The sequence below is a fragment of the Balaenoptera ricei genome, chromosome 13 (assembly GCF_028023285.1).
Source record: "Balaenoptera ricei isolate mBalRic1 chromosome 13, mBalRic1.hap2, whole genome shotgun sequence".
Lineage (NCBI taxonomy): Eukaryota > Metazoa > Chordata > Mammalia > Artiodactyla > Balaenopteridae > Balaenoptera > Balaenoptera ricei.
Window position 1 is genome coordinate 7027178 of NC_082651.1, and position 26853 is coordinate 7054030.

At 44.0% G+C, this 26853-nt stretch overlaps 1 protein-coding gene across 8 annotated transcripts in view; it reads left to right on the plus strand.

Moving 5' to 3' along the window:
* The window catches only part of TBC1D8 (TBC1 domain family member 8), a 173865-nt gene that overhangs the window by 65655 nt on the left and 81357 nt on the right, over window positions 1-26853 (plus strand). For 7 of the 8 annotated variants that reach the window (XR_009506582.1, XR_009506583.1, XM_059943359.1 and 4 more), the window contains one exon: window positions 22373-22528. Coding sequence is in view for 6 of the 8 variants with exons in the window: in XM_059943359.1 (XP_059799342.1) it covers window positions 22373-22528 (156 nt within the window). In the remaining 2 variants the exon portion in view is untranslated. The remainder of the gene's footprint in view (window positions 1-22372; window positions 22529-26853) is intronic. The other variant, XM_059943360.1, reaches the window with a different exon arrangement.

Below are 26853 nucleotides of genomic sequence, written 5' to 3' on the forward strand. Positions count from 1 at the left end.
GAATTGTCGGGATGGAGGCCGTGCGGGATGGATAGAGAAGAAGGGGTGCGGCCAGTGTGTCCTGCTTTTCAGTAACTTTCAAGGTGCAAGTAACCGGAGGAATGAAGTAGCATCTCCAGGCCAACAGGGCCAGGAGCCTCAGGGAGCCAGAGAAAGTCCTAGAGTGGCGTGTCTCAGTCTCGCCTGCGCGGCAGAATCACAGGGGGGCTTGTCACAGTGTGGGGACCCGGGCAGCACCGTGGACCAACCATCCCAGACTCGCGGATGGGGGTGCTGCAGGCATCGGGATTTTGGAGGCTCCCCAGGCAACTCTGCATTGAAGCTCGAGTTTGGGAGGAAAGTCCCATCTCACAGAGATGATGAAAGGGGTCCTTTAGTGCAGCCAGGTCCAGGAGGAAAGGGGTGAGGACCGTGAATGGAGGGGCTCGTTTGTCTTCTGAGGCTGGCAGGAGGTGGGGACCAGGTGCCTGACGGGAAGTAGCCTGCCACTCGAGGGCTTTGCATCCCCCCTTCCTGGCTCCCCTGTCCCTTGGGGCCGTGGGGAGCACCAAGGGGACCTGCAGGTTTGGCCGAGTGCAGGGTGTGGACCAGCTGCTGGGAAACACGCAGCACCAGTGGCTCTCCACCCCTTGCACGTGAGGGGCCCCTGGGGAGTCTCAGGAACTCCCTGACCCAGAAGAACCTGAGTTCCTGGGTGCGGTTGGGGAGGTGGGGGGCCCAGTCCTCACTGCGTGTGACTCTGTGACCCATGATGATCATGATAAGGGTGATGCTGGCTGTTTCAGGAACTTCAGCAAATAAGCCTTGTGTTCACGTAGATCAGGAGGAAGTTGTCAGGAGCACATGCTCCAGCTTTTGTTCTGGGGGCGGGTCCCCATCTCCACTCCTCCATCCACAGACATTCTAAGGAGCTCACTCTTTTTTTTTTTTTTTTTTTTTTGGCCGAGCTGCGTGGCATGTGGGATCTTAGTTCCCCGACCAGGTATCGAACCCACACCCCATGCATTGGAAGTGTGGAGTCTTAACCACTGGACTGCTGGGGAAGTCCCTGGAGCTCACTCTTCTAAAGGCTGACTCTGCTAAAGGCTTTTTTTTTTCTTTTTAAATTTATTTATTTTTGGCTGCATTGGGTCTTCGTTGCTGCGCGCGGGCTTTCTCTAGTTGCGGTGAGGGGGGGGCTACCCTTCATTGCGGTGTTCGGCCTTCTCACTGCGGTGGCTTCTCTTGTTGTGGAGCACGGGCTCTAGGCACGTGCGGGCTTCAGCAGTTGTGGCAGACGGGTTCAGTAGTTGTGGCTCGCGGGCCCTAGAGCGTAGGCTCAGTAGTTGTGGCTCGCGGGCTTAGTTGCTCCGCGGCATGTGGGATCTTCCCGGACCAGGGCTCGAACCTGCGTCCCCTGCATTGGCAGGTGGATTCTTAACCACTGCGCCACCAGGGCAGCCTCTGCTAAAAGGCTTTGAACGCATGGGCGCCTCCTCCCTGAGTTTGCCTTTTGCTGGATTTAGATTATTGACAAGTCAGGGCAATGGGTGAAATAAATAACGTTAACAACTAGTCAGTAAAGATTAGTTATGAGGTCGGTTTTGGGTCCAGAAAGATCGTTGGGTGCGATGGTCGGTCTGTTGTGGGAGCTGGCGGAGGCCCTTTTGTTGCACGTTTGAAGCCGTCTTACTTTCTGTGCAGGTGTGCAGGGACCACCAGGAAGTCTCCCCAGCTGGGCAGTGTATTCGTTTCCTAGAGCTGTTGTAACAGAGACCCACAAACCGAGTTGCTTAAAAGATCAACAGTTCTGGGGTCTAGAAGTCCAAGATCAAGAGGTTAGCGGGCCAGGCTCCCTGACACCTCTAGGGGAATCCGCTCTGGCCTCTTCCTCACTTCTGGTGGTGGCTGGAAGTCTTTGGGCCCCCTTGCAGCTGCATCGCTCCGTTCACTGCCTTCATCGTCATAAGGCCTTCTCCCCCTGTGTCTGTCTTCACGTGGCCGTCTTCTCACAGGGTCACCAGTCAGAGTAGATTAGGGGCACCTACCCTATACCAGTATAACCTCATTTTAACTAATAATTACGCCTGCAATGACCCTGTTTTAATAAGGTCACACCCTAAGGTACTTCAGCATCTTTTTTGGGGGGGATACACAATTAGGGATTAGGGGATTAGGACTTCAGCATCTTTTTTTTGGGGGGGGGTACACAATTCAGTCTGTAACAGGTGGGTGGTCCAGGTGCTCTGTACGTGTTTTAACGTCCATGCAGACCTTATTGGACAGGACACTAAGGCACACAGCTAACATAGGACAGAGTCAGGATTTGAACCCAGGATTTGAACCCAGGACTTTGTGAGTCTGGAACAACATACGACTTACCTGGTTTAGACTGACTGATGGTTCTTTGGGGTATCCAGTGGAATGGAGTCCATAAGTCTTCTGGGCCTTCTCAGGGCATTGGAGACATTATGCAGGTCTAAGTACTCAGTACTAAGCTCTAAGTACTCAGTACTAAGCTCTAAGTACTAAGGTACCACTTTACTGCCCTCCTTGCTTTTCTGAATGAAATAGATACCACCCATTTAATAGAAGGAAACGTGGAAACAAGACGTTCGTTTGATTTGTTGAGGTGGTAGGATTGAGTGGGTGGTAGGATTGTGTTTATTTTTATTTTTTAAATTTTTTTAAAAGTACTTTTTAAAAAAAATTTATTTATTTATTTATTTTTGGCTGCATCGGGTCTTCACTGCTGTGCGTGGGCTTTCTCTAGTTGCGGAGAGCAGGGGCTACTCTTCGTTGTAGTGTGTGGGCTTCTCATTGTGGTGGCTTCCCTTGTGGAGCACAGGCTCTAGGCGTGCGGGCTTCAGTAGTTGTGGCACATGGTCTCAGTAGTTGTGGCTCACGAGCTCTAGAGCGCAGGCTCAGGAGTTGTGGCGCACGGGCTTAGTAGCTCCGCAGCATGTGGGATCTTCCCGGACCAGGGCTTGAACCCCTGGATTGGCAGGCGGATTCTTAACCACTGTGCCACCAGGCAAGCCCGGATTGTGTTTATTTTTATTTCCGTTTCCATTCTCATTACTTTAACAACTTAAACTTGTCTTGAATGTGTAAAGAGAGCTTTTTAGAGCTTGGCTAACCCACACCCTGCTGAAAGTTGCTTGTCTGTTGGGATTCTCGTGTGTCATCAGCCTTACGTGACATGGACTTGACCCGGTTTCTGCTGGGGAGTGGCCTCTGCAGCATAAAAGTGCTCAGAATGGAAGGGCCCCCGGCCGTGAGATGGCTTGCCTCCACGGTTACTGCCGGGCGTGCATCTGCAGAGTAAATGTCAGAGCGTTTTGCCAGCAAGTGCCCTGCACTGGCTTGTCGTCGGGACCCAGAGCCTTGAAGGCTGCGGTGACTTTGGCAATGGCAGACTTTGAACAGGCAGATTTCAAGATCAGAATTCCCAGTGGAAAACTCCCTGGAATAAAGAGACGTCCGTGAGTCTGAGGAAGTCAGTTGCTCCTGCTAAGTCTCCCCCATTCTGACTTATTAAATTTTAGTTTGATTTTTTTCTGATTACTGGCTCCAAGTTTGCTTTTCCCACAGGGTCTCTGCCCATGCATGTGGGCAGATGTGCATCTTGGGTCCAGAAAGAAAGATTTTCTAAAGACAGGTGAAGGAACCCCTGTTCCCATGATGTATGATGGCCTTAGAGCCAGGGGCCAAGCCTCTGTCTTACCCTCTCTCCCTTTCCTCCTGTTTCTGCCACAGAACCGCTTATGACCCGCACATGGCTGAGCCTGGTCCACGGCTTTCTTAGGACCTGAAGACGCTGGTTACAGACCAGGTCTGCAACAATGTCACCCTAGGGGAAGGCCGACCATGGGTGATGGGGGTAAATCCATTTCTTTCTTTCCTTGGGGAAGGAGTATATTCTCCTTACCCCCCTGCTCTCTCCTCCTGTTTTCTGCTTTCCTGAATTAATGGTTCATTAATCTGAATCTGTAGGACCCTATAGAATGGAAGGCTTAGCATTTCTGAGTACACATTGAGGGCAGGCAAAACAAAAAACAGAAGACGAGAAAACCTACTTAATCCCTTCGATAAATTTAGTTACCGAAACACTTATCTTCTGCTTTAGCCCAAGATAAGATTAGTAGAGTTCTGTAACAGAGCCTGCGAGTCACTGAAAGGGGGTGACAGATGGCCGGCTTTGAGTAATCGGATTTCAAGATCAGAATCCACAGCAAACAAAACTCCAGCTACTTGTGGCATATGGAGACAGTTTCCCCCAAGTGAGCTTAAAGAACCGTGTTCTCTGATTTGATTTTATTCAGAGGACTCATTCCGCAGGTGTTTCCTAAGGGCGCGAGAGGAGCCAGGTGCACCCGGTGTTAGGAGCTGATGCAGGGTCTCTGCCCCGCCCCCTTACGTCCCCTTAAACAGGCACTTAGAGGAAGAGGGCTCCTGGGGGCTGGAAGCTTCCAACACTCAGTTGTAGCGAATTAGCTATAATTTGATGCCTGAAAAGACTCTGTCATGGTCAAGGACAGAAGTGTCAAAATGAAAGTCAGAAGTAAGTATGGGCTTGATTGCGAAGGTCGTAAGGGGTTGTGGAAGACAGTTGTTGCAAACACCGATGTGCTAAACTTGACCTCTCTTGGTCCACGCACCTGCACCCTTCACTTCCCAGCTGAATGGAACCTGCTGTGGCCTCACTGGCTGCAGTTTACAAACGCGGACAACACTGGCATGTAGTAGGTGGTCAATAAAAGTGTGTTTTAAAAATTGTGCACGAGCGGCTGTATCAGTAAGCCTGATGAAACAGGCGGACTCATCCCTTCTAAAGACTTGTTTGCAGTTTTACAGGCTCCCCCGGGGCGGGGGGTGGGGTGGGAGTGGGGGTCGGGTGGGAGTTGGGGGCTGTGTTTACAACGTGAGGCGCTGGAGTCCACCGGGTACCGTCTTTTGCTTTGAACTTGAGCCGATGGAACTGTCTTGCTCCACTGACCTTTTTGACCCTCCTCTTGATTTCCATTTTGCAAAGGAGGCACTGTTGCTTTATCTTATTTATTTCTCTGTGCTCCTTGACTGCCCCTAAGCTCCGTTTCCTGCCTTCAATTATGTACAGGGCCATTAAGCAAAAGTGAGGTTTGTGAGGTGCCGGTCAGCTCGTGGTTGTAGCAGCTCCAGGTGCCGGCAAGCTGTACTTATGATTAGATTCGGCTGGTAAAACTGGTTTGTGCAGCACCTAGGAGTCTTGTTGAGCAAGTTGCCCTGCCTTTCTGCAACCGTCTCCCAGCATGAAAGGAGACTTCTTTGCGTTTCAGGTTCAGTCGTTTCTTTTTAACTTCCAAGCCATGATATCCCCAGTGTGGAAACTTAATCGTCTAAATCTGTGACTAGTTAGAAAAGACGCCATGAGGAGGACATATACCAAGGGCTGTTGACAGGTGGCAAGATGTGAGATAAGTTTAATTTTCTCCGTTGTGCTTCGATGTATTTCCCCAAGTTTCTACAGCAAAAATGTGTTCATTTCTTAATCAAGAAAATCAAAGCCAAAAAACGTAGATTGCCTTAGGAGGACAAATTGAGACTGGGTCTTATTTTTTTAGGGAAGATTTTTGGAAAAGCTGTTCTTTATAACCTTTGTGTGATTTGGGGGATACAGGTGATACCTGTTGGGCTTATTAACCATGAGACATCAAAAATGCTAAATTATTCCATCTCAAATGGGAAGTCTCCTCCCTGGCGGTCCGGTGTTTAGGACTCTGTGCTTCCACTGAAGGGGGTGTGGGTTCGATCCGTGGTCAGGGAACTAAGATCCCGCCCTCATGCCTAGAGGTGTGGTGAAAAAAAAGGAAAGTCTCCTTTCACAGCCTGTAGGTACCACATGCATCAGGCCATTAAAATACTTGACCCAAGACAGTTTCTCACAGAATTGAGAGATCAGAAATGTTTTGCCAAAGGATTTTGGTTGTTTTGAAGTAGCAGAAACTGGCAAGGGAATACAGCCTCTTCTGCTGTATTTGATTGCAACATGGTCAGTATGATGTAATTTTGCGACTTGTTTTTCTAGGCTTCATGGATTAGGGATGGTCTTCAGGGGTTAGGAGATCTTCATGGGTTAGGGAATATAAGGAAGGAAAGTCCAGGATTAAAATGGGTGACCGTGCCTTAAAAAAGAAGGAGAGCCTACCATTTGCGACAACATGGATAAACCTTGAGGATATTATGCTAAGTGAAACAAGCCAGTCACAGAAGGACTCATACCACATAATACCACACATGTGATGAATCTAAAATCATCAAACTCAGAGAAGCAGAGAGTGGAATGGTGGTTGCCGGGGGCTGGGGGAGGGGAAAATGGGGAGGTGTTAGTCAAAGGGCACGAAGTTTTGGTTATACAAGGTGAATACGTCCTAGAGGTCTACTGCACAGCATGTAACAGCCATAGTTAACAATACTGTATACTTAAACATTTGTTAAGAGGGTAGATCTTACGTTAAATGTTCGTATCACATTATAGATATACATATTAATAAAAGGCCGAGAGGAAACTTTTAGAGGTGATGGGCAATGTTTATGGCATAGATTATGGTGATGGTTTCATGGGTGTATACTTATCTTCAAAACCCTTAAGTTGTATATGTTAATTATGTACGGCTTTTTGTACGTTAAAAAAAAAGGGGGTGACAGTGAGGTTTCTGGAAAGAGCCAAACAGAATGGGAAGGGTGGATTAGCAGGGGGTGGACCCATCAGGCGGGTGAGTGGGCAGTCCTGGAGCAGTCAGGCCCCATTTCATAGTGCCCAGGGAAGAGCTCTGGGTGCCCCTGGATCGTGCTGGGCTCGGCGGTGGAGGTGGACCAAGTATCCATCCCTGTCTACCACAGATGCTCTGGCGGCTGGTGTTTCATTTGACAACTGTATCAGATCTTAAAGCCAAGCCCTTTGTTGAGTCTTGGTTTTCCTTCTTTCGTGGTGTCCCTTGCCCTTTCATTTCATATCCTTGAATCATCCCTGTTCTACAAGAATTGAATGCTACTTGCTATGCATAAGCATCATACCGGAAGACCAGGTAAATGGACGGACCAAATGGATGGACATTCTGGGCAATTCTCAGAAGAGCGTTTCGTCATACCCACAGGAACACGTGTCTGTAAGGCAGGGCAGCCCCTGCTTTGGAACTGGCTGTCACGATGGCGTTTCAGTGCAGGATTCTTGCTGTCACATATTTTGAGTATTTCGTCACCCTGCTTGGAGGTTCACGATGGCAGGATCCGTACGTTAAGTGTGAGCCAAAACAGACGGCTTGGTCCCCATCCAAGGGTTATTTATGGAGCTTCTAGAAGAACGTGCCAGGGTTCAGCAGCGTGGACATTTATGTTCAGATGCATTTATGATTAGTCACTTGGGGGATGGGGTTAGGAGAAGTTTTTATACTTACTTAGGAGCCCAACTGCAGACATTTCTGACCATTAGAATTCTCACAGTTTAAAGAAGATTGTGGTAAAAAACACATAACATAAAACTGACCGCCTTAACTGTTTTTCAGTGTACAGTTCAGTGGTGTTAAGTACATTCACACTGTTATGCAACCATCACCACTGCCCATCTCCAGAGCTCTTTGCATCTTAGAAAACTGAAACTCTGTACCCAGTAAAGAATTTTCACGGTTTTGGACTGAAGACACAAAAAAAAAAAATCTCTCCTTTAATTCCGGCGTGAACAGGACAGCCAGTCTGGCAGTGAGCCCCCTGGCTGACCAGAGCTAGCAGCTGTACGCTCTGTGTGTTGTCTCTCGGTTTCCTGAGAAACCAGGGGTCGCTGTGTGGCTGTCCTTGTCCCCATGTATCTGGGACACAGTGAGCAGGTGAGGGCTTGGTGGTTGCCTCTCCTGTTCTCGAGAACGGGGCTGGAATCCTTCGCTCTCCCTTTTTCTTTTTTTGTTCTTTTTTATCTATTTTTTATTTTTTGGCCACATAATGTGGCATGTGGGATCTTAGTTCCCCCCACCAGGGATCGAACCCATGCTCCCTGCAGTCGAAGTGAGGAGTTCTAACCACTGGACCGCCAGGGAAGTCCCTGGAATCCCTCTTTGGTGAGGCCCTTGGAGCCCTCGTCTCTGGACCGTCACTTGCTCATGGGCCCGTGCTGTGGACTTGGCATGCTCATCCTGCCGCCCGTGATGGGCACGTGACTGCCCGTGTTACCCACTGCGTGACTGGTTACCCTGTGGCTTCGCCCACCAAGCTGCCGCGTTCTCTGAAAATAGCACAGGCAACTCCTGGTTTGGTGGAGATGTGTGGGACTCATAAGGGATTCACACGAAAAGATATATGGAATTCTGTCAAATTCTTTGTAAAAAGGAATTCGAAGTTTAGTAATTCGGGTTATGAATTTTATATATTTTGAATAGGGGAATTGTCAACATTCTCATGTTGAGAATGCAGATACCCTAACCTTTATCTTCTCTCTTTGATACTCAGTAGAAAGGACTTTATGTGATCCTTTTTTGGTTGTTACTTTGCACAACTAAGCTTTCGCATTTATTCTGGTCCTTTATTTGCTTTTCCCCCTAAGCCTCCAAAACAGAGACAATAGCCAAACCACACAGCCCTAACATGAAGACACAGATGTAGCCCAGATTGGTTTCCCGACGGGGTGTACGGTGCTGAGCTGGTGCCCTGTGAATGCGCTGTCACACTGATGCCGGTGAGCTGTGATGAGAAGGCCTTCACTGGAGAGAGAGAAGTTTTTGTCATGGGGCTGCTTAGGTATACTGTTTCGAAGCCCAAGGCCATTAGGAGGATCTGCTTTCTTTAAAGCAGGAGGGAAAAAAAAGACTTTAGGCTTTCTGGTTTACTGACTTTCATTAAAATGCTTTTCGTGGGGGATGGGTGTTGCTGGTCTTCAAAATGGGTTTCATTACACTCTGGTGTTATTACTATTAAGAGCGGAGAACTGTCACCACTGCCTGTGGTGAGTTTCCAGGCCCAGCACAGGGGTTGTAAGAGCCAGGAGGCAGTGGCGTTGGCACAAGTTCGTGTATCCAACGCACAGAGAGGCCAAACACACCAAAATGTCAGAGTTTGGAGCAGAGAAAGGTTTATTGCAGGGCTATGCAAGGAGATGGGTGGCTCATGCCCTGAAAAGCCCCAAGCTCCCCGAAGGGTTTCTGCAAAGCACTTCTAAAAGCCAGATGAGGGAGCGGTGTCACAGGGTACCTGATCAGCTCGTGCACAATCCTCTGACTGATGTTGGGTAACTGGGTGGTGTCACAGGGGTTCATATTATCAGTCCTTAGGCTCCAGGAGTCCTGGGGCTACGTGCTCATGGTCATCAAGTAGTTAACGTCTTCCATTTGGTGGGGAGGTGGGTTTCACATCTGTAAAACTACTCAGGAAATGTGCATCAAATGCTGTTATCTAGGTACTTCAGAGAGGAGCTGAAGCAGAGGGTATGGGGGCGGGGGGCCTGTCCCGGGAAGGCCCCAGAGGGTCCCGCTCGGTTACAGTGGGAAGGCTTCTTCTAGCATCCTTGCTTGTTCCCAGGTCAGTAGCTGTCATTTCATCTTAAATTTGGTTCCATCCACGTGCATGAAATGCAGCCAGGATGAAAGAATTACAGCTTTCTCGCTTAGGAGCAAATTATTCCTAGGTCCCTCTTTGGGCCCTAATTATAAAACATGTCACTCGACAGCTATCTCAGCCTGAGTTGTTATTCTAAATCGGTTAAAAATAGGAGTGTTGCGCTCCGGGGGCACCAGGAGGGTTTCCCTGGAGCGCCAGACAAGCCATATGGAGCTGCCTCGGAAGGGAAACCAGGAAACCCCACGCCCGCTGCCCTGCCTTTGGGGGGCTGTTTCTGGAGGAACAGGGACAGGTCTGCATTCAGTGTGAATGCAGATAGAGGTGCAGCTTTGTGGGTGACGGTGCATTTCTGTGAGGATTTTGTGACGATTCGTGAGAAAACAGACACAGTACTGTACAACTTCACTGTATATATATTTTTAATGAGCCTGCGCCTGGCTAATAGATATTGCGTAAAAGACATCCATGTGAGTTCTCTTCAGCTTCTTTATAAAAGGGCGGAATAAACAGGGCTGTGTACCCTGCCGTTAGGAGCCGCGCCTAAACATTTCCCCGTATATTTGCTTTATTTATGGGTATATGTTTTTGTCTTTGACCCATTTGAAATTTGCAGACATTTTACTCTATTTTCTAATAACTTTGAAGGATTTCTTTGCCATGTTAACCTCTTTATTGCACCTGTGCAACAACAGGAGTTGAAGGATAATTTTCTCTTCCGGAGTTTTCACTTCTCACTTTGGTGTTCCTGCTGAGAACTCTCGCTGCCCTTCCTCCCAGCTTTGCATCTTCTCTGCGGTCTTGGCCTCTTGTCTCCTTATTTCTTTTGTCTTTGTGCTTCTTTTGGTTCCACCCTGAGTGCTCTGGCTTACCCCTCCCCCATTCAGTGCCCCTGCCCCTTCCTGGGGTTCCTGCAGGAGAGTTCGCATTTGCACAGACAGGGGGGTCACCTCCCCCCTCCCCCGCACTTGTCTGCAGGGGGGCATTGACTGGGCTGACTTTCCTTGTCCTTTTCTTCTTAATAAGCTTTATTTTTAGAACAGTTTTAGGTTTAGAGAAAAATTGGGAAGATAGTAGAAAGAGTTCTCATATATCCTTACCCAGTGTGTCCTATTATGGACATGTTCGTAAGGAAATACATGTACTACCCTTGCAATTAACCAACTGATACTGATCGATCACTGTGATAGGCATAATAATGACTGAAACCTGGGACTATGTTAGGTTACACGGCAAAGGGGGGGTTAAGAGTGCAGGTGGAATTACGGTTGCTCATCAGCGGACCTTAAACTAGGGAGATTATCCAGGTGGGAATAATGGAATCACAAGGGTTCTTAAAGCTGGAAGAGGGACTCTGAAGAGAGAACCAGAGAGATGGCAGCGTGGGGAACTCATCCTGGTGTTTCTGGCTTTAGATGGAAGCAGGGGCCGTGAGCCAAGTAAAGGGAGTGGCTTCTTAAAGCTGGACGAGGCAGGCAGATGGATTCTCACCCAGAGCCTCCAGAAAGGAACGCATGTGTTGACACCTTGATTTCCGCTCAGTGAGATCCGTATCAGACTTCTGGTCTACAGAACTGTGAGATAATACGTTTGTTTTGTGTTAAGCTACTATGTGGTAACTTGTCACAGCAGCAGTAGAAAACTAGTATGATTATTAACCGAAGTCCATCTTTTGTTCAGATTTCCTTGGTCTTTTTCTGCTCCAGAATCCCATTCAGGATACTATGTTAACGTTTAGTCGTCATTTGGGCTGTGACAGTTTCTCAGACTTCCCTTGTTTTTAAATGACCATGACAGTTTTGAGGAATCCTGGCCAGGTATTTTGTAGAATGTTCGTTAATTGGAATTTGAAGTTTTTCTCATGATTAGAGTGGGGTTAAGGGTGTTTGGGAGGAAGAACAGGGGTAAAATGCTATTCTTACTGCATCATATCAAGAGTGCATGCGATTAACGTGATTTATGACATGTTGACCTTAATCACCTGGCCAAGGTAGTGCTTGTCAGGTTTCTCCACTGAAAAGTTACTCCCTCCACTTCCCATACTGTGGGAATTTTTTGTTTTTTTTTTTGTTTGGTTTTTTTTTTTTGGAGCACTTTCTTATGTTTCTTATGTTTCAGCCACTACAAGATGCTCCAGGATCATCTTGTATATTTCCTGCTCCAGTCCTGGAATCAACCATTTTTCCAAAGAACACTAATCCCCTTTTTCTGGAGGTTGGTATCAGAAACCAATATCTGGGTTCTGGGTGTGCTCATGGCTTCTGGGCCCTCTCAGCTGACAGAGAAAGGAATTATATATACTACCCTTGTATATACACACATCAGCAAGTGTTTCTGTATGTAGCCATTTGTATCTATGGTAAACTAAACATCAGTTTATACCTATGCCTTTGATTCGTTACTGTATAGATTATTCTTGCCTCTTTGCCTTGCTTATCTGTAAACTCCCACTCCAGTTAGGAACCTGGCTTACACCTTCCATCATCCTTTTTCTTATTTGCTCATTTCTAGTATACCAGAAATCTATCAGAGTTGTTAACCTAGACTCCATGGAGTACAGAACTTATGTACATTTCTTTGGCCTTTCTTCCTGAAGACTCTGTTCATTTCCAAAGTTACTTAAGTCAACACCGTTTCCCTTTACCGCCTTCGCTCCCTTGTTTCATACATTTGTAATACAATTAGATTTTTTTGGGTCATATTCTGCATTCACTCGGGAACCCCCGGACCTCCTAAATGATTTTTTTTTCAAAATTTGCAGACATTAAATTTCACTCTTTATGCTGGAAACATCTGTGGATTTTGACAAAGCCATAGTGTCATGTATACACAATTACAATATCATACGGAGTAGTTTCATCACCCTAAAATTCCCCTATGTTTGCCTAATTCAGCTTCTTCTTGGCAATCACTGATTTTTCTACCCTTGCTGTAGTTTTCCCTTTTCATTTTTCCAGAATAGTTGGAATCATACAGAATGCAATCTTTTCAGGAGGGCTTCTTTCACTTAGCAATATGCATTTAAGTTCTCTCTCTGTCTTCCATTTTCATGGCTTGATAGTTTGCTTCTTTTTATCACTGAATAATACTCCATTGAATAATGTACCACAGTTTGATTATCCATTCGCCTGTTGAAGGACAGCTTGGTTGCTTCCAGTTTGGGGCAGTTATGAATACAACTTCTATAAATATTTGTATGCAGGTTTTTGTGTGGACATGAATTTTCAAAACAGTTGGATGAATACTTAAGAGTGTGATTGCTGGATGGTGTAAGACTATATGTTTAGCTCAGCAAGAACTACCAAACTGTCTTCCACAGTGGCTGTACCATCAGCATTCCCATCAGCAATGAATCAGCTCCTGTTGCTGGCATCTGTGTCAGCACTTGGTATGTGATTCATTTTGGGTTAATATTTGAAAGGTGTAAGGTCTATGTCGTAGGTTAATTAATTTTTTCCATATGGATGTCCAATTGTTCCAGAACCATTTGTTGAAAAGACTATCCTTCATTGAATACCTTTGCTCCTTTGTCAAAGATCAGTTGACTGTATTTGTAGGCTATATTTCTGAGATATGATCTGATTCTTTCCCATTGACCTGTGTATCCTATTGCCAATACCACATTGTCTTGATTACTGTAGCTTTGTAGTTAAGTCTTGAAATTGTATAGCATGAGTCCTCCAACTTTGTTCTTCTTCAGTATTGTTATTGGCTCTTCTAGGTCTTTGCCTTTTCAAGTAAACTTTATAATCGATTTGTCAATATCTACAAAATAGCTTGCCAGGATTCTTATTGTATTGCACTGAATCTATAGATCAGGTTGGGATGAATTGACATCTTAACAGTATTGAGTCTTTCAATCCATGAACGTGGACTATCTCTCCATTTGTTTAGATCTTCTTAGAACTCTTGCATCGAGTTTTGTAGTTTTCTGCACATAGATCCTGTGCATATTTTGTTAGATTTCTACCTAATAAAAACACCTTTTGCTATTGTCAGTGGTATTTACATTTTTAAAATTCCAGTTGTTCATTGCTGGTATTTAGGAAAGCATTTGTCATATTAACCTTCTGTCCTGCAGCCTTTCTATATTTGCTTATTCTGTTTTTGTTTTTTTGTCTGTTTATTGATTCTTTGGGATTTTTCTATAAAAACAAGCATGTCATCTGTGAACAAAGATAGTTTCATTTCTTCCTTTCCTATCTGTATACCTTTTATTTACTCTTCTTGTCTTATTACACTAGCTAGAATTTTTAGTATGATGTTGAGTAGGAGTAGTGAGAGGAGACATCCTTGCCTTGTTCCTCATCTTTGCAGGAAAGCATCCAGTTTCTCACCATTATGATGTTAGTTGTAGGTGTTTTGTAGATATTCCTTATCAAACTAAAGAGGTTCTTGATTCCTAGTTTGCCCAAAGATGGTTGGTTTGATTTTAACCATGAATGGATGTTGGATTTTTGTCAGATCTTTTTCTGCATCGATTGATATGATCATATGATTTTTCTTCTTTAGTTGGTTGTTGTGTGATTGATTTGCAAATGTTAGACCAGCCTTGTATACCTGGATTAAGTCCCACTTGTTTATGGCACATAATTCTTTTCATACATTGTTGGATTTGATTTGCTAATATTTTTTTGAGGATTTTTGCATGGGAGATTCTGGTTTGTAGTTTTCCTTTATTGTAGAATCTTTATCTGGTTTTGGTATTAGGATAATGCTGGCCTCAGAGAATGAGGTAGGGAGTTTTCCCTCTGCTTTTGTTTTTCTAAAAGAGATCGTGGAGGATTATTATCATGTCTTCCTTAACATTTAGTAGATTCACCAGTGAAACCATCTGGACCTGGTATTTACTTTTATTGGGCAGGTTTTAAATTATTGATTCAATTTCCTTAATAAATATAGGCCTATTCAAATGATTTAGTTCTCTTTGTGTGAGTTTTGGTAATTTGTGTCTTTCAAGGAATTGGTACATTTCATGTAAGTTATCAAATTTGTGAGTATAGAGTTGTTCCTGGTATTCCTTTAGTATCCTTTTAATATCCAAGGGACCAGTAGTGATAACCTCTCTTTCATTTCTGATATTGGTAATTTGTATTGCTATCTTCCCTCCTTTTTCCTTCCTTAGCCTAGCTAGAGGCTTATCACTTTTACTGATCTTTTCAAAGAATCAGATTTTGGTTTTATTGATTTTTTGCTGTTGTTTTTTTATTTTGAATTTTGTTAATTTTTTTTTTGCTCAATTTTTATTATTTTCTTCTGCTTTCTTTAGGATCATGTTGCTCTTCTTTCTGTAGTTTCCTAAAGGAAGAGCTTAGATTATTGATTTTCAGTTTTTTCCACATTTCTAATTTATGCATTTATTACTGTAAATTTCTCTCTAAGCACTGCTTTTGCTGCATTGTACAGTTTTTTCTAAGTTGTGTTTTCATTTTTATTTAGTTCAAATATTTAAAAACTTAAGACTTCTTCTTTGACCTATGTGTTGTTTACAAATGTGTTTAATCTCCATATATTCGGGGATTTTCCAGCTATCTTTCTGTTACTGATTTCTAGTTTAATTCCACTGTAATTTGAGAATGTACTTTATGTGATTTTATATTCTATTTAAATTTGTTAAGGTATGTTTTATGGCCCAGACTATGTACTATCTTGGGGAATATTCCATGCAAACTTGAAGAATGTGTATTCTATTGTGGTTGAATGGAATGTTCTATCCATGTCATTTAGATCCAGTTGATGGATCCTTACTGAGTTTCTACCTGCTTGATCTATCAATTACTGAAAGGTGGGTATTGAAATCCCCAACTATGGTAGTATATTAATCTATTTCTCCTTACAGTTCTATCAGTTTTTGCTACATGTATTTTGATGCTCTGTTAGATGCACACAAGGATTGCTATGTCTTCTTGCACAATTTACCCCTTTATCATTATGTAATGCCCCCCTTTATTTTTCTTGTTCTGAAGTCTACTCTGTCTTAAAATTAATATAGCTACTCCATCTTTCTTTTCATTAATGGTAGCATGGTATATTTTTCTCCATTTCTTTACTGTGCCTCCCCCTCCCCACCCCAATCCCTTTTCCTTTAATCTGACTCTTAATAAAGTGGGTTTCTTGGGGAGAGCATACAACTGAGATTTAAAAAAAATTTTTTTTTTTAATCCACTCTGAAATCTCAATCTTTTCATAGTGTGTTTAGACCATTCACATTGAAAGTGATTATAATATATAGTTGACCCTTGAACAATGCAGGCGTTAGGGGTCCTGACCCTCTATGCAGTCAAAAATCTGTGTATAACTTATAGTTAGCGCTCCAAATACCATGATTCCTCCAGCTCTGTGGTTCCTTCGTATCCATGGATTCGACCAACCAGGGATTCAACAACCATGGATCATGCAGCACTGTAGTATGTACTATTGAAAAATATCCATGTATTATGTGGACCTGTGCAGTTCAAATCTGTGTTGTTCAAGGGTGAACTGTAGTTGGATTAATGTCCACCATATTTGGTTTCATTACATTAAAAAAAGTCTCTTTCTGCCTTGTTTGGTTTCAATGGAATATTTTATGATTCCATTTTCTCTCCTCTTAGGATATCAATTATACTTCTTTAAAAAAATTTTGTAGGAGTTGCCCTAGAGTTTGCAATATACATTTCAAACTAATCTAAGTCTGCCTTCAAATAGCACTGTCTTGGGACTTCCCTGGTGGCGCAGTGGTTGGGACTCAGCGCTCCCAGTGCAGGGGGCCCGGGTTCCATTCCTGGTCGGGGAACTAGATCCCACATGCATGCCACAAATAAGGAGCCCACCTGCCGCAACTACGGAGCCAATGTGCCGCAACTAAGACCCAGTACAACCAAATAAATAAATAAATATTAAAAAAAAAAAATAGCACTGTCTTATAACAGAGTGTTTTCAGGTCTTCCCTCTGATCCTTTGACATTCCTGCTATTCACTTCTTCCATGTGCTGTGATCACCCAATGCATTTTCACTATTATTACTTTAAAAGTTACCTTTTAGATTAATTACAAATAAGAAAAATAAAATATTTTATTTTGCTTTTATTTCTACTCCAGCACACCACTTGCTTTCTTTATGTAGGTCTTAGTTCTGACGTATCATTTTTATTTCTCTCTGAAGAACTTCTTTTAACATTTATTACTGGTTAGGTCTACTGGAAATGTATTTTTTCAGTTTTTGTTTGCTTAAAAAATTCTTTATTTCTCCTTTACTTTTGATGAATAATTTCACTGGATATAGAATTCTAGGCTGGTGTTTTTTCTTTCAATGCTTTAAATATTTCATTCCACACTCTTGCTTGTATGGTTTTTTTTTTTTTTAAACATCTTTATTGAAGTATAATTGCTTCACAATGGTGTGTTAGTTTCTGCTTTATAACAAAGTGAATCAGCTACACATATACACACGTTCCCATATCTCCTCCCTCCTGCATCTCCCTCCCTCCCACCCTCCCCATCCCACCCCCCCAGGCGGTCACAAAGCACTGAGCTGATCTCCCTGTGCTATGCGGCTGCTTCCCACTAGCTATCTATTTTACATTTGGTAGTGTATATATGTCCATGACACTCTCTCACCCTGTTACATCTCACCCCTCCCCCTCCCCATATCCTCAAGTCCATTCTTTAGTAGGTCTGTGTCTTTATTCCCATCTTGCCACTAGGTTCTTCAGTACCTTTTTTTTTTTTTTCCTTAGATTCCATATATATGTGTTAGCATACTGTATTTGTTTTTCTCTTTCTGACTTACTTCACTCTGTATGACAGACTCTAACTCCATCCACCTCATTACAAATACCTCCATTTCATTTCTTTTTATGGCTGAGTAATATTCCATTGTATATATGTGCCACATCTTCTTTATCCATTCATCCGATGATGGACACTTAGGTTGCTTCCATGTCCTGGCTATTGTAAATAGAGCTGCAATGAACATTTTGGTACATGACTCTTTTTGAATTATGGTTTTCTCAGGGTATATGCCCAGTAGTGGGATTGCTGGGTCGTATGGTAGTTCTATTTTTAGTTTTTTAAGGACCCTCCATACTGTTCTCCATAGTGGCTGTATCAATTTACATTCCCACCAACAGTGCAAGAGTGTTCCCTTTTCTCCACACCCTCTCCAGCATTTATTGTTTCTAGATTTTTTGATGATGGCCATTCTGACCGGTGTGATATGATATCTCATTGTAGTTTTGATTTGCATTTCTCTAATGATTAATGATGTTGAGCATTTTTTCATGTCTCTGTTGACCATCTGTATATCTTCTTTGGAGAAATGTCTATTTAGGTCTTCTGCCCATTTTTGGATTGGGTTGTTTGTTTTTTTGATATTGAGCTGCATGAGCTGCTTGTAAATCTTGGAGATTACTCCTTTGTCAGTTGCTTCATTTGCAAATATTTTCTCCCATTCTGAGGGTTGTCTTTTGGTCTTGTTTATGGTTTCCTTTGCTGTGCAAAAGCTTTTAAGTTTCATTAGGTCCCATTTGTTTATTTGTGTTTTTATTTCCATTTCTCTAGGAGCTGGGTCAAAAAGGATCTTGCTGTGATTTATGTCATAGAGTGTTCTGCCTATGTTTTCCTCTAAGAGTTTGATAGTGTCTGGCTTTACACTTAGGTCTTTAATCCATTTTGAGTTTATTTTTGTGTGTGGTGTCAGGGAGTGTTCTAATTTCATACTTTTACATGTACCTGTCCAGTTTTCCCAGCACCACTTATTGAAGAGGCTGTCTTTTCTCCATTGTATATGCTTGCCTCCTTTATCAAAGTTAAGGTGACCGTATGTGTGTGGGTCTATCTCTGGGCTTTCTATCCTGTTCCATTGATCTATATTTCTGTTTTTGTGCCAGTACCAAACTGTCTTGATTACTGTAGCTTTGTAATATAGTCTGAAGTCAGGGAGCCTGATTCCCCCAGCTCCATTTTTTGTTCTCAAGATTGCTTTGGCTATTCGGGGTCTTTTGTGTCTCCATACAAATTGGAAATTTTTTGTTCTAGTTCTGTGAAAAATGCCAGTGGTAGTTTGATAGGGATTGCATTGAATCTGTAGATTGCTTTGGATAGTAGAGTCATTTTCACAATGTTGATTCTTCCAATCCAAGAACATGGTATATCTCTCCATCTATTTGTATCATCTTTAATTTCTTTCATCAGTGTCCTATAATTTTCTGCATACAGGTCTTTTGTCTCCTTAGGTAGGTTTATTCCTAGATATTTTATTCTTTTTGTTGCAATGGTAGCTTGTATGGTTTTTAACAAGAAGTCTGCTGTAATTCTTCGTTCCTCTACGGGTAAGCTGTTTTTTTCCATTTCTGATTTTCCCTTTGTCTTTGGTTTCTGCAATTTGAATATGATATGCCTATGTGTGTATTTTTTGGTACTTAACCTGTTAGATGTTGTCTGAGCTTCCTGTATCTGTGGCTTGGTGTCTGTAATTAATTCTAGGGAATTCTCAGCCATTATAACTTCCAACAATTTTCTCTTTCTTCTTCTGGTATTCCATTTATGTATATCTTAAACCTTTTAAAGTTGCTCCACAGTTCTTGGATGCTCTTTTTTGTCTTTTCATCTTTTTTTCGTCTTTGTATTTCAGTTTGGGAGATTTCTATTTACTTATCTTCAAGCTCATCTTGGCTGTGTCCAGTCTACTGATGAGCCCACCAAATGCAGTCTTCATTTCTTTTAGTGTGTTTTTGATTTCTAGCATTTCTTTTTGACTAGTTCGTAGAGTCTCCATTTCTCTGCTACATTACCCATCTATTCTTGCATATTGTCTACCTTTTCATTGGAGCCCTTAACCTATTAATCACAGTTATTTTAAATTCCTTGTGTGATAATTCCAAGATCTGTGCCATGTACGATGCCCATTCTGATGCTTGCTAGCTCTTCAGATCATGTTTTTTCTTGCCTTTCAGTATTCTTTGTTGAAAGCCAGACATGATGTGTCGGGTAATAAGAACTGAAGAGTGGTTCTTTATTGTGAATTGTATGTTATTCTTACTATGACTTGGGCTGTGTTTAAGGTTTGCTGTCAGTGCCTATAGCTACAGCTATAGATGCCTGAGGTTTCAGATTCCTCAGGTGTCCTGGTTTTGATCTCTTTTGTCTTTGGGCTCCTCCTCAGATGGGGTCTTGCTGTTCTTTCAGATGTCATCTACTGTCACACTATAGCCTGTTGATATTGTGGTAATGTACAATTTTACCCCCTAAAGTCTTTAAGGGGCACGAGCTCGCTGTATCCCCCTTTGTCTGGCAAAGCAATAAAGCTATTCTTTTCTACTTCACCCAAAACTCTGCCTCTGAGATTCGATTCAGCACTGGTGCACAGAGGCTAGGTTTTCGGCATCAGTACTAAGTAAAGTAAGTCAGAAAGACAAAGACAAATACCATATGATGTCACTTACGTGTGGAATCTGAATAAACATATCTACATAACAGAAACAAACTCATAGACATAGAGAACAGATATGTGGTTGCCAAGGGGGAGGGTGCGCCGGGGAGGATTAGGAGTTTGGGGTTAACAGATGCAAACTATTATATACAGGATGGGTAAACAACAAGGTCCTACGGTAGAGCACAGGGAACTATACTCAGTATCCTGTGATAAACCGTAATGGAAAAGAATATGAAAAAGAATATATTATATATATATATATACCGAATCACTTTGCTGTACAGCAGAAATTAACATAATAAATCAACTATACTTCAATAAAATTAAAAAAAAAAAAAAAAAAGACTGCTTCTGCTCTGAGTTACTGCCCAGCCTGCCCACTTCCGTCTTTTGTTGCTCAGGATTTTACGGAGCTCTGAGTTTTGGTGGGAGTGCCAAGTGTACATGTGTGGGATGGGTGAGGGTCTTTAGTCCTTTTCTAGTCTCCATTGGCCTCCTGATTACCCCCCCATATTTGATAGGCAGACGTGTTTCATCAATCTTATACAAATGCAACCTTAACTCCAGCCTCTGCTCCCTTCCCCCCAACCTGTGTGTTTCATCAGAGCTCCCCTAAGCTTCTGCTCAGATTCTACATGAAAGCAGAGAGCTTTCAGGCCTCTCAGTTTTCCGTAAGTCAGCAGCCAACCAGGAAGGAGGCAAATATTGTGGGCAGCCTAAGGAATAATTGCTCTAAAAACCCACACGCCCTTTCTCCCTTCTTCCCCTAAAGCCATTAAGTGGGACAGATCATGGTGAGTGTAGGGGTGGGGTGCGTGGGCAGTTGGAGCCTGGATAGGACGAGGAGGGCATCTGCCAGGGAGGGGACAGTGGTAGCAGCCAGTTTGTGTCGTATCCGGTTTTTCTCAAGGGCTGTGTCATTCTTTAAGGGTTGTCCCTGCCCCCTTCCCTCCTGCCTCAAACCCATTGGATAAAGTAGGAAAACGTGAACCCAGACTGATATAGCTAAATGAATAAGTTGAAAAGTTAATGAGGAACAGAGTTTCAAAGTAATTCTCCACGGAGTGCTTGTTAATGACAAAGAGAAAGGGGATACCGCACAGGACGGAAGCTTGGCAGACACTCTTCATCCACTGGTCAAAGGAGTGTTACCAGTAATGGGACAGAACAAAATCGCCTGGCACCTGATAGGATGGGATAAAAGGGATACAACATCACTTCTGTGACTCATTACAAAGGTGTATAACCTGAATCTAATTATGCTCTAATTATGATGAAGCATCAGACAAAACCAAACTATGGGACATTCTGCAGAAACTTGTGGCCCTTCCTCAGGGCCTGTTACGTAAGAATTAGAGGGTCTTAATCCTCTCAACCGTCTTGAGTTCCAGGCAATAGAAGATTGGGCAGGAGCAGGTGCTGTCATTTTTTCCCTCTGCCGTCGATTCTTGGTGCTTTTCCTGACAACAGGATGGTAAACTTTTGCATTGTGTGCTTCATGGTCTGTGAAGGACTTCCATACGTTTTCTTTTTTTTTTTTTAATATTTATTTTATTTATTTATTTGGCTGTGCCAGGTCTTTGTTGCAGCAGACAGGCTCCTTAGTTGAGGCATGCAAACTCTTAGTTGCGGCATGCATGTGGGATCTAGTTCCCTGACCAGGGATGGAACGCGGGCCCCCTGCATTGGGAACGTGGAGTCTTAGCCACTGGACCACCTGGGAAGTCCCTCAATATGTTTTCTTATTTGCTTCTCACAGTTCCCTGCTGGATTATTCTTCCACCTTTGTGATGATGATATAATAATAATAATAATAATAATAATAATAGGCAACATTTAGGTAGTACTTCTCACGGCCAGGTGATAGTCCGAGCCCTCTGAATGCTGCATACATTAACTGGTTTAATTCTCACAGTTACCTTGTGAGGAAGATACACTGTGGTTAGTCCATTTTACAAACGGGGAAACTGGGGCACAGAGAAGTTAAACAACTTGCCCAAGGTCACACAGCTGGAAAGTAGTGGAGCCACAATTCAAGTCAGGCCGTCAGACTCTGGGTCCCTAGCCTTTATTCACTGCACGCTGTGGCCTCCTGTACGGTGCCGCTGGGGGAATCAAAGACTCAGCTCGGTTGGGTGGCTTGCCGGGGGCCCCTTGTTCACTTACTCATTGATTCTGCAGATCTGCGCTGAGTGGCCGCAGACGCCAGGCTCTGTTCCAGATGCTCTGAAACGGGACAGGGCAGCTGGATCTCTGGGCTTCACGAGCTGGGCACCAGGCCTGCTGCCCGGGGCCGAGCCTAGATGCAGGGCACGTGCGCGGGGAGCGGGTGGCTGCACGTGGGCTGCTGGCCTGTCTGTCCCTGTGCTCACACGTGCGTTGTCCTCTTGTCTCTTGAAGGTCGCCTGGTGGGTGCCCTGGATGCGGTGCTGGATTCCAACGCCCGGGTCGCTCCGTTTCGAATTCTGCTCCAGGTCCCCGGCTCCCAGGTGTATTCTCCCATAGCATGTGGTGAGTTACTGAGTGGATCGGACGTGTACTGGGCCGTGGCCACGGGTGAGTTTTGTTCCAGGTGGAGTGTTCCCCACCTTGAGGTCTGAGCATGAGTATCTGCATGGTCGTGACGCTGGAAGGTAACACCTTCTAAAACCTCATCTGCTGCCGTGAGCTCTTTGTTCTTCCTTTCTCTTTTTGTTTTTTTTTCCAACCACTGGAAGCGTGTAGAGGCTCTAAGCTTGGGTATCCAGGCTTTCAAGTGGTGTGTTGGTCCAGGGGGCTGTGAATCCAGCCGTTTTCTTCATCTTATGTCTGACATAACACACGAGTCCGGGCCGTGTGCGTATACCGTAACAGGGCAGGGGAGATGTCTGGGGCTGGGTCTGTCTTAGGCCAGCCTTCACCCTTGTTCCACGTGTGCACTGAATCACTGGACGGCTGAGCCCTACGGGAATTTAGAAATCACCTTCGCATCCTCTCCAGCTGAGCTTCAGTTCCTCCTGCACGCACTGTCCAATACTCTGCCTCGTCACTCCAGCTCCTCTGGGGCTGGGAATCGTTGCACCCTGAGAAGCCCCTTCTATTAAAAAACAAAACCAAGGGACTTCCCTGGTGGCGCAGTGGTTAAGAATCTGCCTGCCAATGCAGGGGACGCGGGTTCGAGCCCTGGTCCGGGAAGATCCCACATGCCGCAGAGCAACTAAGCCCGTGCGCCACAACGACTGAGCCTGAGCGCTAGAGCCCGTGAGCCACAGCTACTGAGCCTGTATGACACAACTACTGAAGCCCGTGCGCCTAGAGTCCGTGCTCTGCAACAAGAGAAGCCACCGCAGTGAGAAGCCTGCGTGCCGCAATTAGAGAAAGCCTGTGCACAGCAACGAAGACCCGATGCAGCCAAAAATAAATAAATTAAATAAATAAATAAAAATAAAACAAAATAATGTATATTTAAAGAAAAACCAAGATGTGTCTTTTAAATTACACAAGTAATAAATGTTCACCCTCCAGAAATTAGAAAATAGGTAAGAAAGGAGGAGAAAGAAATCACCTATAACCTTTTATCTGGTGCTAATCACTCTTGTGTCTGCATATGTGCCTCTCCACAGAGGTTTTTAGTTGTGTTTTTTTCCTCTTAACATTTTACTAACTACCATAAACTTTCATTGTCACCTCACATTCTTGAACAACGTTGGATGACTTTTTTTTTTTCTTCCTGGAAAAAATACAGGAAAGTATAAATAAGAAAATTGTCGTCCATACCCACCATTACTAACAACTGTTCACATCTTGGCATGTTTTTTCCAGTCTGTTTTGTTTTGTTTTTTTTGAACAAATTATTCTCTATTTGCATTAAGTGATGAAATGATGCGTGCTCAATATAATCAGTTAATACTGGAAAGTACAGAGAAGAAAATATATCTCGCCCCACATCCTAGGCACCCAAGGGTACCTGCAGTGACACTGGGGTCACATCATCCAGACAACTTTCTTTTTTTTTGTATTTTTTTGGCCACACTGCACGGCTTGGAGATATTAGTTCCCTGACCAGGGATTGCACCTGGGACCACGGCAGTGAAAGCGTTGAGTCCTAACCACTGGACCGCCAGGGAATTCCCACAGAACTTTCTAATGCGTTTAGACAAGTCCAGGGATAGTTGTGAAGAAGGATAGACGTGCTTTGTAAAAATGCAGCTTGTCTGACAGTGCTAGTTTATAATAAAAATATTGTTTTTCGTGGATTTCAATATAAGGAAAGATGCTGAAGTGAAACGAAAGAGCTGTTAAACTTCAAATAAACACCGAGCACTTACTTTCTAAAAGGTTCATTTAAGGTCAAGGGGAGAGATGTTTAAAAGCATGAAAAGGTCCGAATTGTGGCTTTTGAAGACAGTATTTCCGTTCTGGCCGTGTTCCCTGACTCCCCTCCTGAAGGACAGGGATGCCAGCATTCTCATCCCTCCCCTGCTTCTCCACGCTCTCGTTTTTTTTTTTTTAACATCTTTACTGGAGTATAATTGCTTTACAATGGTGTGTTAGCTTCTGCTTTATAACAAAATGAATCAGCTATACATATACATATATCCCTATGTCCCCTCCCTCTTGCGTCTCCCTCCCACCCTCCCTATCCCTCCCCTCTAGGTGGACACAAAGCACCGAGCTGATCTCCCTGTGCTATGCAGCTGCTTCCCACTAGCTATCGATTTTACTTTTGGTAGTGTATATATGTCCATCAGGCTCTCATTTTTAAAAGTCTTACTATTCATTGTACATTGTAATTTCCATTCTCTTCTGTAACCACACTCTCTGCCATTATTTGGCTCAGTTCTCTATGTAAATTAATTTAATGCTTCCATCAGGTACGGCTTTCCCAACACAGAGTCTTTTATTTTGGTTCCTGTCTTAATTGGCTATATTCCTGTTTTCTTCTCCTAATAACGTCTCACATTTGCAAGTGTTTGTGCCTTGCTTTTGGACTCGAATAACACCTTGGCTGGGTATGAGGGGCTGTGGCCAGACTCTGGAGCTTGGTGGCCATCACTTCGGGGTCTTTCAGTATTTAAGTGGCAAAGGGAGAAATCTCAGGCTGGTCTGATTCCTGCCCCCGCCATTGTGGGTGGTGTGCTTTTTGTGGGGATAACTTTTTTATCACTGAAGTTCAGTAGCATTCGTCCCTTTAGGAACTTGGTTATAACCTGTCACTCCCTTGAGCATACCGTGTTACATTCTTCTGGAACTCCACGTGCTCTTCCAGCACGCAGATTGGTTTCTCTTTTTTTTGGGGGGGGGAGGGGCTGTGTTGGGTCTTTGTTGCTGCGCGCGGGCTTTCTCTAGTTGCGGCGAGCAGGGGCTTCTCTTCTTTGTGGTGCGCGGGCTTCTCACTGCGGTGGCTTCTCTTGTTGTGGACCATGGGCTCTAGGCGCGCGGGCTTCAGTAGTTGTGGCACACGGGCTTGGTAGTTGTGGCTCACGGGCTCTAGAGCGCAGGCTCAGTAGCTGTGGTGAACGGGCTTAGTTGCTCTGCGGCACGGGGGATCTTCCCAGACCAGGGCTCGAACCCGTGTCCCCTGCATTGGCAGGCGGATTCTTAACCACTGCACCACCAGGGAAGCCCCAGATTGATTTCTTTAATCATTTAAGGAAACGTTCTTATATCATTCTGTGTACGTATTACATTTTAAAAAATGCATTTTATGTTCTGTTGATTGGATGCCTCACTTCAAGGACACTTTATGTTAGACAGCTGTTGTCTGTTTTTAATTTCTGTTTTTCTTTTTTCGTAAAAATGCGTAGATCTTTAATAAAAGAATTGACTGTACAAGTGTACACCCCTTTGACAGTATTCCTTTTGCCTTCATATGTGCATTACTGGTTATGCTATAGGATTTCTCTGTTACAGCACTAAAAGGCAACTGTTTAGGGAAGACGCAGAAAAAGGAATGTATGTAAGGCAGTATTTCTTTTAGGTACAGTAAATGTAGTAGTGTTTCAGGAAGACTGTTTTTCTTGACCTGCCGTTTTCAGCTACACTTTCCATGCTGGTTGTATAACCCTCTCCTCTAAGTTAATTCCATTTTCAGCAGTATATTCCAGACTCTGCTGCCTTTAACTGATCTACTAATTTTGCTGTCATGTGGTTTTGATCTTCAGTTCACTTTCTTAGGTCTCCAGTCTCCCGTTTCATCTCTGTAATTCCACCGTCTCATCTTTGAGCTCTTGTTCTATTGAACTCACGTTTCCGTTGAATCGTTTGGGAGCATGAACCCTTTGTGGGCATTTCCTCCTCCTCATTTTCCTCCAGGATGGCATCTCTGTCTTTGGAGCAAGCACCTCATTCTCTTCTCTTCATCCCTTTGGAGTGTTTTGCTTGGTGGCTGTGCTGTTTCTCCCCATCTTGCTCACGCTTGGACATGGTTCCCCAGACCGTCACTGTATTATTTGCGTTAATATAGTGTGTGTGGCTTTTTGACGTGTATTTTTGGGACAGAGCAGGCAGGGCTGGCATGCTGCTGGCTGGGACGTGGGATGGGAGGGGCAGGACCCTGTCTTCTCTCCAGTTTCTCCCCGGATTCCTCTTCTCTCCTCTGCCCCAGGCAAGGGAGGTGGGCTCGCTCTGGATTTGAGGCTTTTGATGAGAATATTTGGATTTTTGTCTCCTCGCTAGATGGGCTTCTGGGGAGTCGGCAGTGGGGGGAGTTAGTATACAAGCCTGCTCGGGTCCTGAGTCCACATAGCCCAGCAGGTCCACAGGAACCAGTCCAGGCTCCATGGAGACGCGGTGTCATGTTTGATAGCTACACAGCATTCAGTCTTACGGCTGTAGCCCGATTTACTCATCCCGCCCTTTATTAGATACTTAATAGGCTCTGATTTTTAAGTATTTTATAA